General features: G+C 40.5%; 1 protein-coding gene across 5 annotated transcripts; it reads right to left on the bottom strand.

The window, feature by feature from the left end:
* Positions 1-324: 324 nt before the first annotated feature.
* On the bottom strand, positions 325-12,873 carry treh (trehalase (brush-border membrane glycoprotein)). Of its 5 annotated transcripts, XM_078245904.1 has the most exons (14): positions 12,038-12,873; positions 11,398-11,545; positions 11,218-11,305; positions 9,259-9,365; positions 9,013-9,105; positions 8,241-8,357; positions 7,843-7,965; positions 7,688-7,737; positions 6,789-6,989; positions 5,913-6,130; positions 4,749-4,860; positions 2,606-2,718; positions 2,454-2,507; positions 325-964 (listed from the first exon to the last, which is right to left on the bottom strand). In XM_078245904.1, exons 1-14 carry the CDS (start codon positions 12,057-12,059, stop codon positions 884-886), a joined length of 1,527 nt encoding a protein of 508 aa, XP_078102030.1. In that variant the 5' UTR covers positions 12,060-12,873; the 3' UTR covers positions 325-883. The 5 variants fall into 5 exon arrangements, 4 of the variants coding, with proteins under 4 accessions (XP_078102030.1, XP_078102029.1, XP_078102031.1 ...); XM_078245903.1 differs by lacking the exon at positions 12,038-12,873 and having other exon boundaries at positions 11,398-12,031; XM_078245905.1 differs by lacking the exon at positions 12,038-12,873 and having other exon boundaries at positions 6,021-6,130; positions 11,398-12,031.
* Positions 12,874-13,935: the final 1,062 nt, after the last annotated feature.

Genomic DNA, 13,935 nt, shown 5'->3' with positions numbered 1-13,935 from the left:
TCCAAGAGAAAGTGCAGACATCATCTGCAACTTCGCATATCGCCAGAGATCATTTACCCCCCAGGATAAATACTAAAATATTCATCAAAGGAATTCTTAGTTTATGATCAATCGTATCATGTTCCCTCTACAAATTAAAGTGATCCTGATCATATAAGATTTAGAAAAATATCAGATGTTCAAATATGCACAATTTAGTCTAATTTTTAAGTGTGTGTGTGTGTGTGTGTGTGTGTGTGTGTGTGTGTGTGTGTGTGTGTGATTTTGCCATACAATTAATTGTCTCAAATAATTGCGATTAACAATATAATTGTCTAAGTCAAATTTACTTTTTTTAAACAATTTTTTATTTTTATTTAAACGAAACGTTTTGAATGAATCCCAGAATACATTTTTTGGTTATATGACTGTCATGTGACCCAGATAATGTTATAAACAGTCTATGAAGTAAACCACGCCTCTTTATCATAAAAAAAAATTCTAACTGTTGTTTTTTGTTGCTATGAACGTTATAGGGTCATGTGCTAACAACTAACAAATGAAATAATAAAAATACAGTCCAACCAATAATCACTTACAGTATATAATTACACTTTGGCATATCTAAACAAAATCAACAATTACCAGTCATACGCCTTAAGACCTTAGCTAATGTTAGTAATTAATCGCGGTAAAACAAAGACGATTATGTAAAAGAATTGCCAACTGGACTATTTAGTAACAATAGTTAGAGGCCTATGGACAGGAATCTCTCCTGTGCTGTAGTGCAGTGAAAGCAGGAATAATGAAAGCCAACCTCCCGTCAGGCTCTTCTATCACCTGGGATTCACTGGAGCCTGAGAGTGGCTGAGAGGACCAGAGGCAGCAGGAGGCCAGGAGTCACTCATCTGCTTCCTGAGACGAGTCTCAGCCCATACTGGTCCAGGAGCTGCAGGGCCACACCGTTGGTCCAGCCAAAACCCAGCTACAGACAGGGCAACACGGCCGAGCATAAGGGACGTTTTCCTTTTTACGTCACACTTTAGCAAAGCAGCAAAACGCAGTGATGCAAACATCACCAAGAATTAAAACAAGTGGTTCATTTGTGCTGATGGAAAAAGTAAGAAGACTAAAGTGAAAAGTAGACAACAAGTACCAATAGGGTAGAACATTATAGAAAAGAAAAAAAAAAAAAAAAGGAGATGGATAATGACACAGAAGTGAGAGTGTATGTGTACATGAGCATGCAGATGTGTCCAAGTTAAAATGGTACACTGTGTAGAGTTTTAAGTTTTATTCTTAGCTAAAGTCAATGTCTTCATTCATGAATATGTCCTCATTGGTGTAAAATGACCTCTGCCAATGATCTCGTAAGCGAAGAATTTCTTATCTGTATTTACATTGGATGGGCAAGTCCAAGGAGGCTTCCATGTCGTTCCGCCATTTTGAAAAACTATAATCGCTAAGAGGGACATAGAGCACTAGCCTAACTGTCTAGTTAATCCACAACGCGTTTCCGTTCAGAGCCAGCGTCACGTGACTGAAACCAGCTGAAACGGAGAAGGAGATCAGCGAGAGGCGCTCGTCACCGCCCCGGCAACATTTGAATGCCTGCACTGGCCTTTAGTTCATAATGGAGGATCATGCTTATGCCGAGCCACAGGAGAAGGAATCCTCGTCGCCAAAAATTGGAAGACATGTCATAGCTTCTTGGTACTTAACAGCTACCGTAGTTGCACCACGCATTTGAAAAAGCGAGGCACTAGAGAGCACTATTCGTTTGAATGCAAAATACAATTTCACCGCTAGATGGGAGAAATTCCTGCACAGTGTGAAATTAGAAATACTATAGACAGTCACTGTGACGTTGCTAACACAAAAATCACTTCCCATAGACAAATGGCAGTTGATTTGATTTGATTTTGGAGATGCGTGAAATCAGCTAACTTGTTTGTGTTGTCATTTTCAGCCGTAATTGTAACATTTAAAGATAGTTAAACACGGAGGTCTGACCTGTCATCTCTGCTGTGCTTATTGTTGCTGTAGTGTTGCTTTGCTAACGTCTTTGATAAACCAAATCTAATGTTACAAACTGACTGCTAGTTTGGCTGGTGTCATGTTCTTTAGTGTGTGGCCCAACAGGTAAATTAGCTCTCCAAGCTAACGTTAGTCACAGAATTGACACAGGGGCGTAGCACACAATTCTGGGCATTCTCTATGGGCCCTCCCCACATCCACAGCTATTCATTCTAGCATCTTTTTAGGCCATCCTCACGTGAGGGCCCTGGGTACTCAGTCCCATTTCCACCCCCCAGTCCGACACCCGTGTTGACATATGAAATCATCAAACATGCATGCTTCAAACTGTATGTACGGGACACAGGATTCTTCCACCCAAAGTTATTGTAAACTCACATTATGATTGGATCTATAAGCACATTTGTTTGACACCATCAACACATTAAAGGAAATACCTGAACTTGGTATTCTCCTCCAGCACCAGGTTTGCCATCGCCGTTCACATCATACTGTGAGGAGGAGGAGGAAGATTACTCATTCTGAGCCAGCTGGGTTATCACTGTGCAACAACGAGCTGTGACATACTGAAACCTTTAAAAAGACTCACCTTCTCAAACATAGCTTCATATTTCATGTATGCCAACCAGTTTGTCTTGATCCAACGCTGGGCTAAATCAAATGCTAGTTGTTTTGCATCCTCTGAAGGTAGTTTGGACAAACCTGGAAATACGAGATGATTTCAAATCATTAAAGAAACCTAAGAAAGTCTTTTTTAACATGAAGCCTACAGGTTATACATAGACCCCCAGTCTTAGAAAGATTCAGCAGGGCAGAGATTCTAATCATACAGACTTAAGGCCAAAAATCAGTCCCTCTCTGATCATGTGTCACACAGACAAGACTAAAAGACAAAAATCACACTAAATGAGCAACGAGTAAAGCTGGCTGCAGCGCGGGCCTGTCAGAGCATCACCAGTGACGATATAACAAGTGTCTGCTGATCTCTGTGGGTGGTTCGGTCTCAAGCCAAATATGAAATAAAATGACTTTCTGTAGCCTTTAACGTGCTGTGTGAAGTCTTGGACCACGGGTTGCACTATGGAGCAATGTTTTTACAATTGGGTCTCCGTTTTGTTTGTACTGTACACACGCACAAGGACACAGATGTGCACACAGATGTGATACGTTTTCCTAGAGCTGCAAAGATTAATCGAATAGTTGTTAACTATTAAACTATTTTGATAATCGTCTGGTCATTTCTTATGAATAAGAGTAACATTTCTATGATTCCAGCTTCTTAAATGTGAATATTTTCTAGTTTCTTCTCTCCTCTGTGACAGTAAACTGAATATCTTTGAGTTGTGGACAAAACAGGAAATTTGAGGACGTCATCTTGGGATTAAGAAACACTGATCAACATTTTATAGACCAAACAACTAATCGGTCCAAGAAAATTATATCCATAGATTAATTGACAATGAAAACAACCGTTAGTTGCAGCCTTACATTTTCCTTCAAAGGGTGTCACACTATTCCACTGATAACCAGGTGGCGGTAACACGCTAAGAAATGCAGCAATGGGCCAGTAAAGGCAGGAAGGCAGGGAAGAAGACTACCTTTGTAAGCAAATGAGGACGATGACAACTTTCAGAAAATTGGCTTTGCAAATGTTTACAGGGGGGAGGGAGATACCTCAAGGATACACACAATGCATGTTGGTGAGTAACACTCACACACTGTTTTCAAGGAAACTCCACTCCTTTAAGGGCGTGGATGTAAACGGCCTCAAATAAAACCTGAAGGTGGGTATAGTTTAACCGGTTTTGCTTCATTTTAAATACATAAGTACAAAGCCAGGGCAAAAAAAAAAAAAAAACAAGCACTACCCTACAACCACTGGGCATTCTCAGAAATGAGTATGCAAAGACAACAGAACAACATGGCATCGGTGGTGGAAGTATTCAAATCCTCTACTGCAGTAAAAGTACTAATACCACACTGTCAAAAATACTCCGTTACAAGTAAAAGTCCTGCATTGAAAATGTTACTTAAGTAAAAGTATGTAAGTATCATCAGGAAAATGTACTTAAAGTAAAAGCAGTCAATGCAGAGAAATCCTCCCAATTTAGAAAGAGTAAAGGATCCAAACAGTTGTGTGTTTAATGGTCTAATCATTTCAGCTGGACTAGTTTCATTTATAATAAAACATCAGATTTTATAAACTACATGTGTTTTGTGTGTAGAAATCTTAATGTGTAAAGTAACTAAAGCTGTCAGATGAATGTAGTGGAGTAAAAAGTACAATATTTCTCTCTGAAATGTAGCGGAGTAGAAGTAGAAAGTGGCATGAAAAGAAAAGACTCTAGTACAAATACCTCAACATTTGTACTTCAGTACACTACTTGAGTAAATGTACTTAGTTACATTCCACCCCTGTTAGGGAGGCTGTCTGTATGTCCTCTGATGGAGAATCAGAGAGACAGCGATGGCGACCACTGGCTCCCATTCAACGTGCTCTGATCAATAACTCATTGAGGGATCATGCAGGCCTTCCTGTGTAATGCATTTCCCTAATTATGAGCGTGGCAAGTAGAAAGTGGCGGGAAAAGACTCAACAGTACAAGTACCTCAACATTTGTACTTCAGTACAGTACTTGAGTAAATGTACTTAGTTACATTCCACCACTGCATGTCATCAGTACAGGTTTCAAGCACTTGCAGCAGTGTCAGATCAATGTATTGCCGCCTACCACGGATGAGCATGTGTTGCAGAGGAGGCCAGGCGTTGGGATAGTCCCACTGCTGCCCAGGCTCTCTCAGCGACGTTGGGACTCCGTTGGGGAACTGGAGAGCACCGCTCCCCTGTATACACAGGAAAAGCAGCAACCATCAGAGCATGCATGGGTTAGACCAGTGTAGTGTGTGAGTGCCATCTGCTGGAGCAAATGAAGCACCATTCACAAAGCACACGGAACATCCTACTAGCTTCTGAGCAGAGGGAGGGATTCATGGCTCAAAATGGTGGCGGGGAAATAAAAACGAACACAACAATCTCTCCTCCCTCAACAACTGTCGAGAGGCACATCAGCAAAATGTTTTGTCCAACTGAAAATCTGAATCAGAAAAAGGTTAATTGCCACAATGAGTACACTTGCATGGAATTTGCGTCTGAATGCTGCAAACATATTAGACATAATTATGAAATAAACAATAAAGAAAACAAATATATACATACAAAATAACTATTGCATAAGAAAAAAAGAGGCTGAATGGGTTAAGTGCAGAATATGCAAATATATAGAATGTGCAATGGACAGATGTAAAGTCCAGGTTGAAGGTTAGTCACAGTGTAGTGACTAGGGATGGTGATGTATTTATTCATTCCTTTTTTTGTAGTCCAAAATGTCAATGTGTCCCTTTTCAGACAGTGTGTTGTTAGTGGTATTGAAGACTAAAGACCACAGCAGTATTTAACCAGAGGGAAGTGATATCTGCAGGTATGTTAGTGTGTTTAATGTGCGGCTGCTGAACAGCTCATTAGCTCTCTGATGGAACTGAAGAGGAGACGAGTCATACTGGGCAGATGTGTGCCTTATCAGGATTAATACTGGGTTCTTTCACACAAATGGCATAAATACATACACCTAGGGGTCACTTTATTATTATGTGGTGTTGCAGTGCATTATATTCAGAAGGGGTTCTAATGTTCTAGCCCACTCATGTATGGACATAAGGAGGTCAAAAACACCTTTCAATATAATGTAGACTACTATACCACATAATTAGAGGTCAGTGGGGAGAATATGCATCTTTTGGAATTTGGATGAAATGACCCTTTAAATAAACTAAACGAGCTATTCTTCCACAATTATTTGTAAAATGAGACCACAATGAAGCCTAGAATGCCCATTAACCTTCAAATACTGTACTGCCTTCTCTGCCATCTCAGGCCGAGAATAGCACTGTGCCCAGACAGGTGCCAGGTTGGAGGGGTAAAACTCAAAGTGTTTGGAGTGCGTCACCAGGTTGTAGTCGAACCAGGCTCCCCTCTCAGCATCCCACAGCACAGACTCTATGGCCTCCAGTCTGCGGGCTGCAGTCTGCTCATACAGGGCCGCAGAGTCACTGTCACCTGGCCGGAAACAGCACACGCACGCACGTTACGTAACAGCAGCTAGGAGCTAAAAGCAGTGTGCAGACCAACAGTGGTGGAAAACGTAAAAGTAAAAGTCCTGCATTAAAAATGTAACTTAAGTAAAAGTATGTAGAAGTAAATGTACTTAGTTACTTCCCACCACTGCAGACCAAAGTAAGTTCAAAGGCTGCTAGTCTCGCAGACCTTCCTCCACAGACGGAGGTCTGGCTAGTCCATACAACATTCTGGGATGGGAGAAAAACGTGCTCTGGTTTATTGGCATTTCTTTAAACCAATCACAATCGTCTTGGGCAGCGCTAAGCGCCGGACACAATGACGGTGCCTCTGCAAAATAGCCTCGGGAAGGAACTTGTTTTGGTGGAACGTTGTACGTTCAAAAGTTGTTTTAGTCGTGCAAGAGAAAACTCAGATTGGACAGATAGTCTAGCTAGCTGTCTGGATTTACCCTGCAGAGATCTGAGGAGCAGTTAACCACAGTCTTCAGAAATCCACCAGAGTTTAGAACGCCAACACAAAGAAAGAGGAAGGTGACGGACATCCAACCGAAAAGAAATATCGAAAGGCGAAATATCTGGCGGCAACGGAGCAATCCCAGAAGAGGAATGTTGTGGATATAGACTAAAAGGCTGCTCACCCAGTATCCTGTGAAATGAAGCGAGAGTCTTCTCGTTGAGGCACAGGAGAGCGTTGAGGTCAGCAGGCAGGATCTGGCTGGTACTGGTCTCCCTGAGGGTGCCGTTGTTGTGGCCGTCAGCGTCCGTATACCAGCGGGATGTGAAATCCCACCCAGACTCTGCACCCGCTTTCAGATCCATCCACAGCTGCTCCTTACGGTCTGAGGCAGAAAACAAAAACAAATCAGCATTTCAAACGTGGTACTTATTCATGTATGTGTTGTTTGCGAAGAATGTGAATGTGGAAGAAGTAAAATATGCAATTCAATTTTATTTTTAGTGTCAAATCATAACAGACGTTATCTCAGGACACTTTTCAGATAAAGCAGGTCTAGACCACACTATGATTGACAGAGACCCAACAATCCCTCCCCCCGGAGCATACATTTGGTACGACAGCTGCCAGGAAAAAAAAGAAGGAGGAGGACATAACTTCACGGCCTTGACTTTGTTATTAATAAATATTAATCTATTCTGCGATGTCTGAGCAAACATTTTGCTGGCAGAAAGATTCTAGCAAACCGTATTTCCTAAAATGTGTGTTCAGCAGCAATATGAAAAATAAGTCTTCAACATACTGTATGTATTAATTAAAAGATGCTAATGAGGTTTTCAGAGCACGTTTGTTTTGCACAGATGACCCTTGAATGGAGGGCAACATATTCCACTTTTCTGTTGAGGAGAAATTATAAACTACAGTACAGTCAAAGCCAAGACAGAGCACCACACGGCACTCTTTTTTTTTTTCTTCTTCTCTCTTTCTCATGGAACAAAATGACCATAACAGGGTAATATTACTTCTGCTCATAAAGAGGGATTCATTCAACCACCAAGAATATGAGCACTAGTAAGCCATTACCATCAGTGAGTCCTTCAGCTAATTCCAGGTCATCTGTGTAGGATTCAGGCCTAGAAAGAGCAAAAGACACGGTTAGTGTGGGTGAAGGCACACCCTACAACACCCACGTATCTCAAATGGGTTTTTATTATTCATTAGATTTATTTCAGACGTACCTGGGCATGCCCACCTGCACATGATACCGGTTCAGTACATGCTCCGCCCCGTTTACTTCCACAGCCACAGAACGGTTCTGCATCCAGAATTGGTACTCCTGCTCCAGAACTGGCAACGCTGCTCTTAAACCATGCAAGTTTGTACAGACAGCAGGGAGCAATGTTTTAATTCACACTACCTTTCACAGTCCTTAATATCATTACACAAAAGAGAAGTGTCACATTCTAATTGAGTATTTTAGGGAAAAACTAAACACCGGAGGCACTGACAAGACACGAGCACTGAGGTTTTAATGTTTAATAGGCTTCTTTTTTTTGTGTCTATTCTGGAAGAGAAGCGAGGCAGCTGAAGAATGATAATGTGTCTGGCAGGACATCAGCTCCGGCCTAAATATCACCTGAGGAACTCTTTATCCTTGGTTGCTTGATAGTAGCTCTCCACCATTAGAGTGAGGAATGGAGGCTGACTGCGCCTTTCATAGTAAATCCGCCCACCATTTGGAATGAAGCCGTATCTGCAGGAGGAGTGATTGGAAAAAGATCTTTTATTCCACAAATCTCGAAATCCCCCCCCCCCACGAGAGGTCCACATCCAAAGTGTACAACTTAGATTGCTAAATGACTTATTATTCAAAATGAGAAAACTACCTGCAGCGAGCTGGACTTTTTTTTGTGCTATGCAGTAGTGGAATGTAACCAAGTACATTTACTCAAGTACTGTACTTAAGTCCAAATGTTGAGGTACTTGTACTTTACTTGAGGCTTTTCTTTTCATGCCACTTTCTACTTCGATACATTTCAGAGAGAAATATTGTATTTTTTACTTCACTACATCCATCTGACAGCTTTAGTTACTAGTTACTTTACACAAAACACATGTAGTTTATAAAATCTGATGTTTTATTATAAATGAACAATATAAAGGGCCTACAAGTCCAGCGGAAATGATTAGAACATTAAACACAACTGTTTGGATCCTTTACACTTTCTAAACTGGGAGGATCTTTCTGCATCGAGTACTTCAAGTACCTTTTCCTGATGATACTTACATACTTCGTAATGTTTTCAAAGTATTTATACAGTGTGGAATTAGTACTTTGACTTAATATGATCTGAATACTTCCTCCACCACTGTGTGCTATGAAAGATGAAAGGTGCTTTAAGGCTTACCTGTTTACGAGGTAGAGGAAGTTCTGAATCATCCCATGGGCCGTGTCTGTCATCTCTGACAGCAGAAGCCCGTTGATGACCCAGTAGGAGTCCCTGTTGGGCACAGAGCGGCTCACGTCACTGTCTGCACGCACACGGCACCCACCGGGGGGAGGGGGGCATCTCAGCAGAGTTGGCTGTGATCTCTGCTTGCTCTTACCTGCTGAGACTTTCCTCTCAGACAGACGGGCTCCATCGTTCACTCACCAGTAGTAGAGTTCCCTGAAGCGCCCCCCCCCCCCCGGCACAACGACAGGATGTGGGCTATATATCTGCGAGTAGAGCTCTGGGTGATCTTTAACACCGCTGACCATCTGGAAGAGAAATCAGTTATTTGAAATCTTTGGACTCAACGTGGACGCTTCAACCTCTTTCTCAGGGCTGCAACTAACGATTAGTTGAGAAATAATTCAGATGAATCAATAATGAAACTAATTATTTCTCAACTAATGGTTTGGCCTACGAATAAATCATCAGAAGACAGTGAATAATGATTTCCTAAAGCCCAATTCAAGGTTCCCACACATTTGTACTGACATTTCAAAACTTTTTTTAATAACATTTCCATTACCATTCATAATGTATAACCCAAACAGAACTGTATAGTATACTTTACTCAAAATGTTAATTATTGTATGAAAATAAACAGAAACCTTTATTAATGTGAAACGGTTAGTTTTGTTCATGTTTTTTTTAAAGCATGTGATTATGAACTTATTTCTCAATGCAAGTCTGAAAAACAATGCGTAGCCCACATGCTATATAATATCTCACGGCTCTAATGGCCGATACAAATGGTTTCGTCCTTAGAGAGCCATGAAATATTAAATGTACACTTGGCCGGCGTTATTCAAACAAATCGGATTCAGACTCTATTCAAGTCTGAATGTCAGCTAGCTGGCGTACATTAAATTAAGAAAGGTACGTGATGGTAAACAAAACGTCACGCTATCGACACGCGCCAGCGCTACGTTACGTCAACCGCTACGGAAAATAAATGGCCGTTAGGTTACATTATGATAAGAGTTAATCACGGAGGATTACTGTCAGAGCTGTAACAATTCAAAATGTTGCTGTGCAATTAATTGTCTCATAAATATTTGCGATTAAAGAATTTTTTTCATCACATACAGCAAACATCTCCTCACAATCCGCTAGCTGCCTGTCCCCTGAACACACTGTAAAAAAAAACACGGTCTCTGTAGACAGCCCAGGCTCCACAAACGGCAACAAAAACAAACTGCGCCAACCTGCACCACAAAGCATAACAGTGTTCCAGCGCTCCAGCCAATAACCGACAAGAAGGATGTGGGGGGGGGGGAGGTTAGTGCACGGAAGGGAGTGAGAGGGGACGGGATGAGGAGAAGGGAAGGGCGAGCTAGCCTCCGTTTTGTTTGAAAATACTTCGAACGTCAACTGGAAGTGCCGTCACCCAACATCGCTTAGAGCACCTTTTAGAAATATAATTGTCTTTCAGTCAAATTGAACAACATTTATTACTTTTTAAAGTTTTGAATGAATTCCAGGATAAATCTTTTGGTTATATCAGTGTTATGTGACCCAGATAATGTAATAACACAGGTACACTGCCTCTTTATTATCCACTTGTCATTTGTGTTGCTATGAATGTGTATGGGGTTAAGTGCCACCAACTAGCATAGCTTTAGCTCAACAGTCTGACCAATAATTACTTATAACTGCAATTTGGCATATCTAAACAAAAACAATTACTCTGTCATACCTTAGGACCTTAGCTAATGTTAATTAATTGCGAAACAAACTGCGAAACTGAAAAAAAATGCGATTACGTAAAGACATTGACATTAGACAATTATGTAATCATTATTTAATTTAATTGTTAAATTAATTTCAACAAACAAAACTTTCAAGGATTTTACCAATTACATGACTTTTCCAGGCCTGGAAAATGAGACTTTCCAATGTTTTCCATGACTGTGGGAACCCTGCCAATTTGACATTCATATAGCTTGTTGTCCAACAAAACCCAAATATATTCATTGTATTAACTGACTGAGAAAGGATTCACATTAGAGAAACTGAATTAGCATTTTTGCTTAAATGAAAATGATAAACTATTATTTAATTCCAAAATATTTAGGGTTAGGCTATGTTCGACCGATCGACTAATGAGTACTAACTCATCACCTTTCTGCCGAGAGACTTCCACAGATTATGGATCTTTCCAGCCCAGTTACGTAGTTCTCCGTCTGCTATTCCTCCCAGGAACTTGGGCCTGCATAGAAACATCAACTCATGTCAACCAAGCACATTTTAACAGTGAATATACAGTACTATCTGAGCACGAGTCTGATAACTGGTTCTCACTCGTCATGCCAGTCTGGTGGTGTCCATGGCTCAAACTCTGTCCCTGGTTTCTCAAAGTATGTACTGAGGAACTCCTGCAGTTTGGAAGGTGGGACGGTAGAGTTCGGCGATGCATTTGAAAGGTTGCGAAATGCGGACAAAACAACATCTGCAGGGAAAGACACAGGGAGCAACAAAAGCATCCACGTAATCCGTGATGGAAGAAGTGGTCAGATCTTTTTACTGAAGTAAAAGTATGCAAGTACCATCACGAAAATGTACTTAAAGTATTAAAAGTATTCAATGCAGAATAATCCTCCAATTGTAGAAAGTGTAAAGGATCCAAACAGTTGTTTGTTTAATGGTCTAATCATTTCAGCTGGACTTGTAGGCCCTTATATTGTTGGCTAGTTCCATCTATAATAAAACATCAGATTGTATAAACTAAATGTGTTTTGTGTGCAGAAATCAGTGTGTAAAGTAACTAAAGCTGTCAGGTGAATGTAGAGGAGTAAAAAGTACATTTCTCTCTGAAATGAAGCGGAGTACTTCAAATTTGTACTTAAGTACAGTACTTGATTAAATTAGTTACATTCCACCACTGCATGTAACCAAACATCTTGGGGAGAAAATATTTGACTGTTTTTTTTTGCCGTCTTACCTGGAGCTTCCCTCAGCTTCATGTCAACAAAGTACTTGTCATCATCAAACAGTTTAGCTTTCTGTACCTGGTGCAAGATGGGCCCAGTGCAGTATATTTCACTGAAATTGATAGTTAGTTATTAAACAGACATGATAAAAGGACATGTGTAGCCTTAGTACAATATACCGACATCTTGTTTCAAAGTCTTGCAGGGAAGCAGTAAAACCATGTCAGTCACTAAAAATTAACCGGTGAGGGCAAAGGTCTGCTGACAACTTGATATGCTTAAGATAATACGACAAATACGAGAAACGTCGGTTCACTGGCGGCAGTAGATGTTGGATCCAACCTTTACAAAAACAGTGCTTCCAGGGGTTCGGCAGCAGCAGGCTAAGGTTACCCTATAAACAGGTTTGCTAAACGAGAGCAAAACTAAACCATATCTATCAAAGCCAGCAGCCTACATTTGTGGCATCGGAGTGCAATTTCTTTCTGAAGAAATTCAGTGTGTAGACAATTTGATTGAAATAAAAGATCCTAAGTAGACAAAGTAGAGGCATTCCAATATTTTAGATTGTAAGCATTACACGTTTTAAACGGAGCAGATCAATTGTTTTGGTGGGGAATTCAATTTTAAGAATTCAAGACCCAAATTTAAAGATTTGGGACTATCCAAAGTGCCTCCAGACATGTTTTAGATTAACGGATCAGTTTCACAGCCATACATTAACCAGAATTTTCTTTTAGAATCAACAGGAATTCAAGAACAGGAAGCAGTCTCAATACAGTCTCGTATACAAAAACATTTTAAAAAGGAAATACACTCGTCATTCAGCTTACCTGTCACAAGGTGGGAGGGGGAAAGCACCGTTTACACGGGCTAAAAGAGCCACTGATGAAAAGCTCAATACCACCAACGTATGCATCTTGAGCTACAAACCGTGACACCGGAGTACAAGTCAGCCTGCGGTCTTGTAGCTTCCTCCAGGTCAGAGTTTATATTAAGACTTAACACTGACACCTAGCTTTGAAAGAGTGATTAACCGGACACTGCTGTGGTTGCTGAGGAAAGATAAAACTTCAGACGCAATAAATTTCAGTGAGCTTTATTTTCAAAACAACTTTCAAGTCGTATCCAATACTGACATGTGTACTCATGACATCCTTTAAACTGAAGTCCATTGTAAAATTAGCTTCACTGAAAAAAAAGCTGCCAATTAAATAACGACCAAATTTCCATCAAATAAAAAAAAGAAAATGAACTCAGGCTTTAAATGCTTCACTAAAATTTAGAGACTTTAAGTTCTTTACTTATTTTTTATTTATTTATTTTTTTTAAATAAGGTTTACTCCACTTGAAGGTTTCATTTGAGAAAAAAAAATAATCCAAATTTAAGGGCAACTTTTTCAAACCTTTTTATACCCATTACCATAACTTTGGATCTTTAGATCATGTCATCCTGTTTTTGTAATGCCCAAAGTATCCTCCCCATTTTATTTTACTGATGCAGCAGTTTTGAAAAAAATCCCTTAGGGACTCCTCTCACATCCTCCGACAGGTAAGGGATAGGATGGCCAGATTGTACACAAAAGCTGCGTTACCCCAAATGTGTTGGAACTATCGGGAGGATGAACATGTGCATCAGGGCAGCGAGAGCACTAATTTAACCACCCCACAAATTAAAAAGAAAAAAAATAAAGAAAGACCTTAAAGAATGAGACGATTTAGTTACAAACTATCCAATTTAGTCACCCAATCTGGGGCAAGATGCTCTTGTCTCAGTCTTTAAGGTTCTCATCATGGCAGCCACTGGCAGTAATGCAGCATTCCATCAAAAAGGTAGCAACTACATCTTGAGGGATTGTCAATTTTAGCCCTAAAAGCATTTGCTGCGGTGATTACTGCCAGTGGGCTG

This window comes from Sander vitreus, chromosome 3 (genome assembly GCF_031162955.1).
Source record: "Sander vitreus isolate 19-12246 chromosome 3, sanVit1, whole genome shotgun sequence".
NCBI classification, from domain to species: Eukaryota; Metazoa; Chordata; class Actinopteri; order Perciformes; family Percidae; genus Sander; species Sander vitreus.
The sequence above is the reverse complement of the archived record's forward strand: the minus strand, read 5'-3'. Positions and strand labels throughout refer to the sequence as shown.

What these genes read in the sequence shown, in the direction of transcription:
- treh (XM_078245903.1), bottom strand. Translation starts at nt 11,579, where the DNA reads ATGCTTTTGTTGCTCCCTGTGTCTTTCCCTGCAGATGTTGTTTTGTCC. An exon ending in TTCCTCTACCTCGTAAACAG is followed by an intron (nt 8,358 to 9,012) that starts GTAAGCCTTAAA and finishes CTCCTCCTGCAG; the next exon opens with ATACGGCTTCATTCCAAATG. An exon ending in AAGGATAAAGAGTTCCTCAG is followed by an intron (nt 7,966 to 8,240) that starts GTGATATTTAGG and finishes GCATGGTTTAAG; the next exon opens with AGCAGCGTTGCCAGTTCTGG.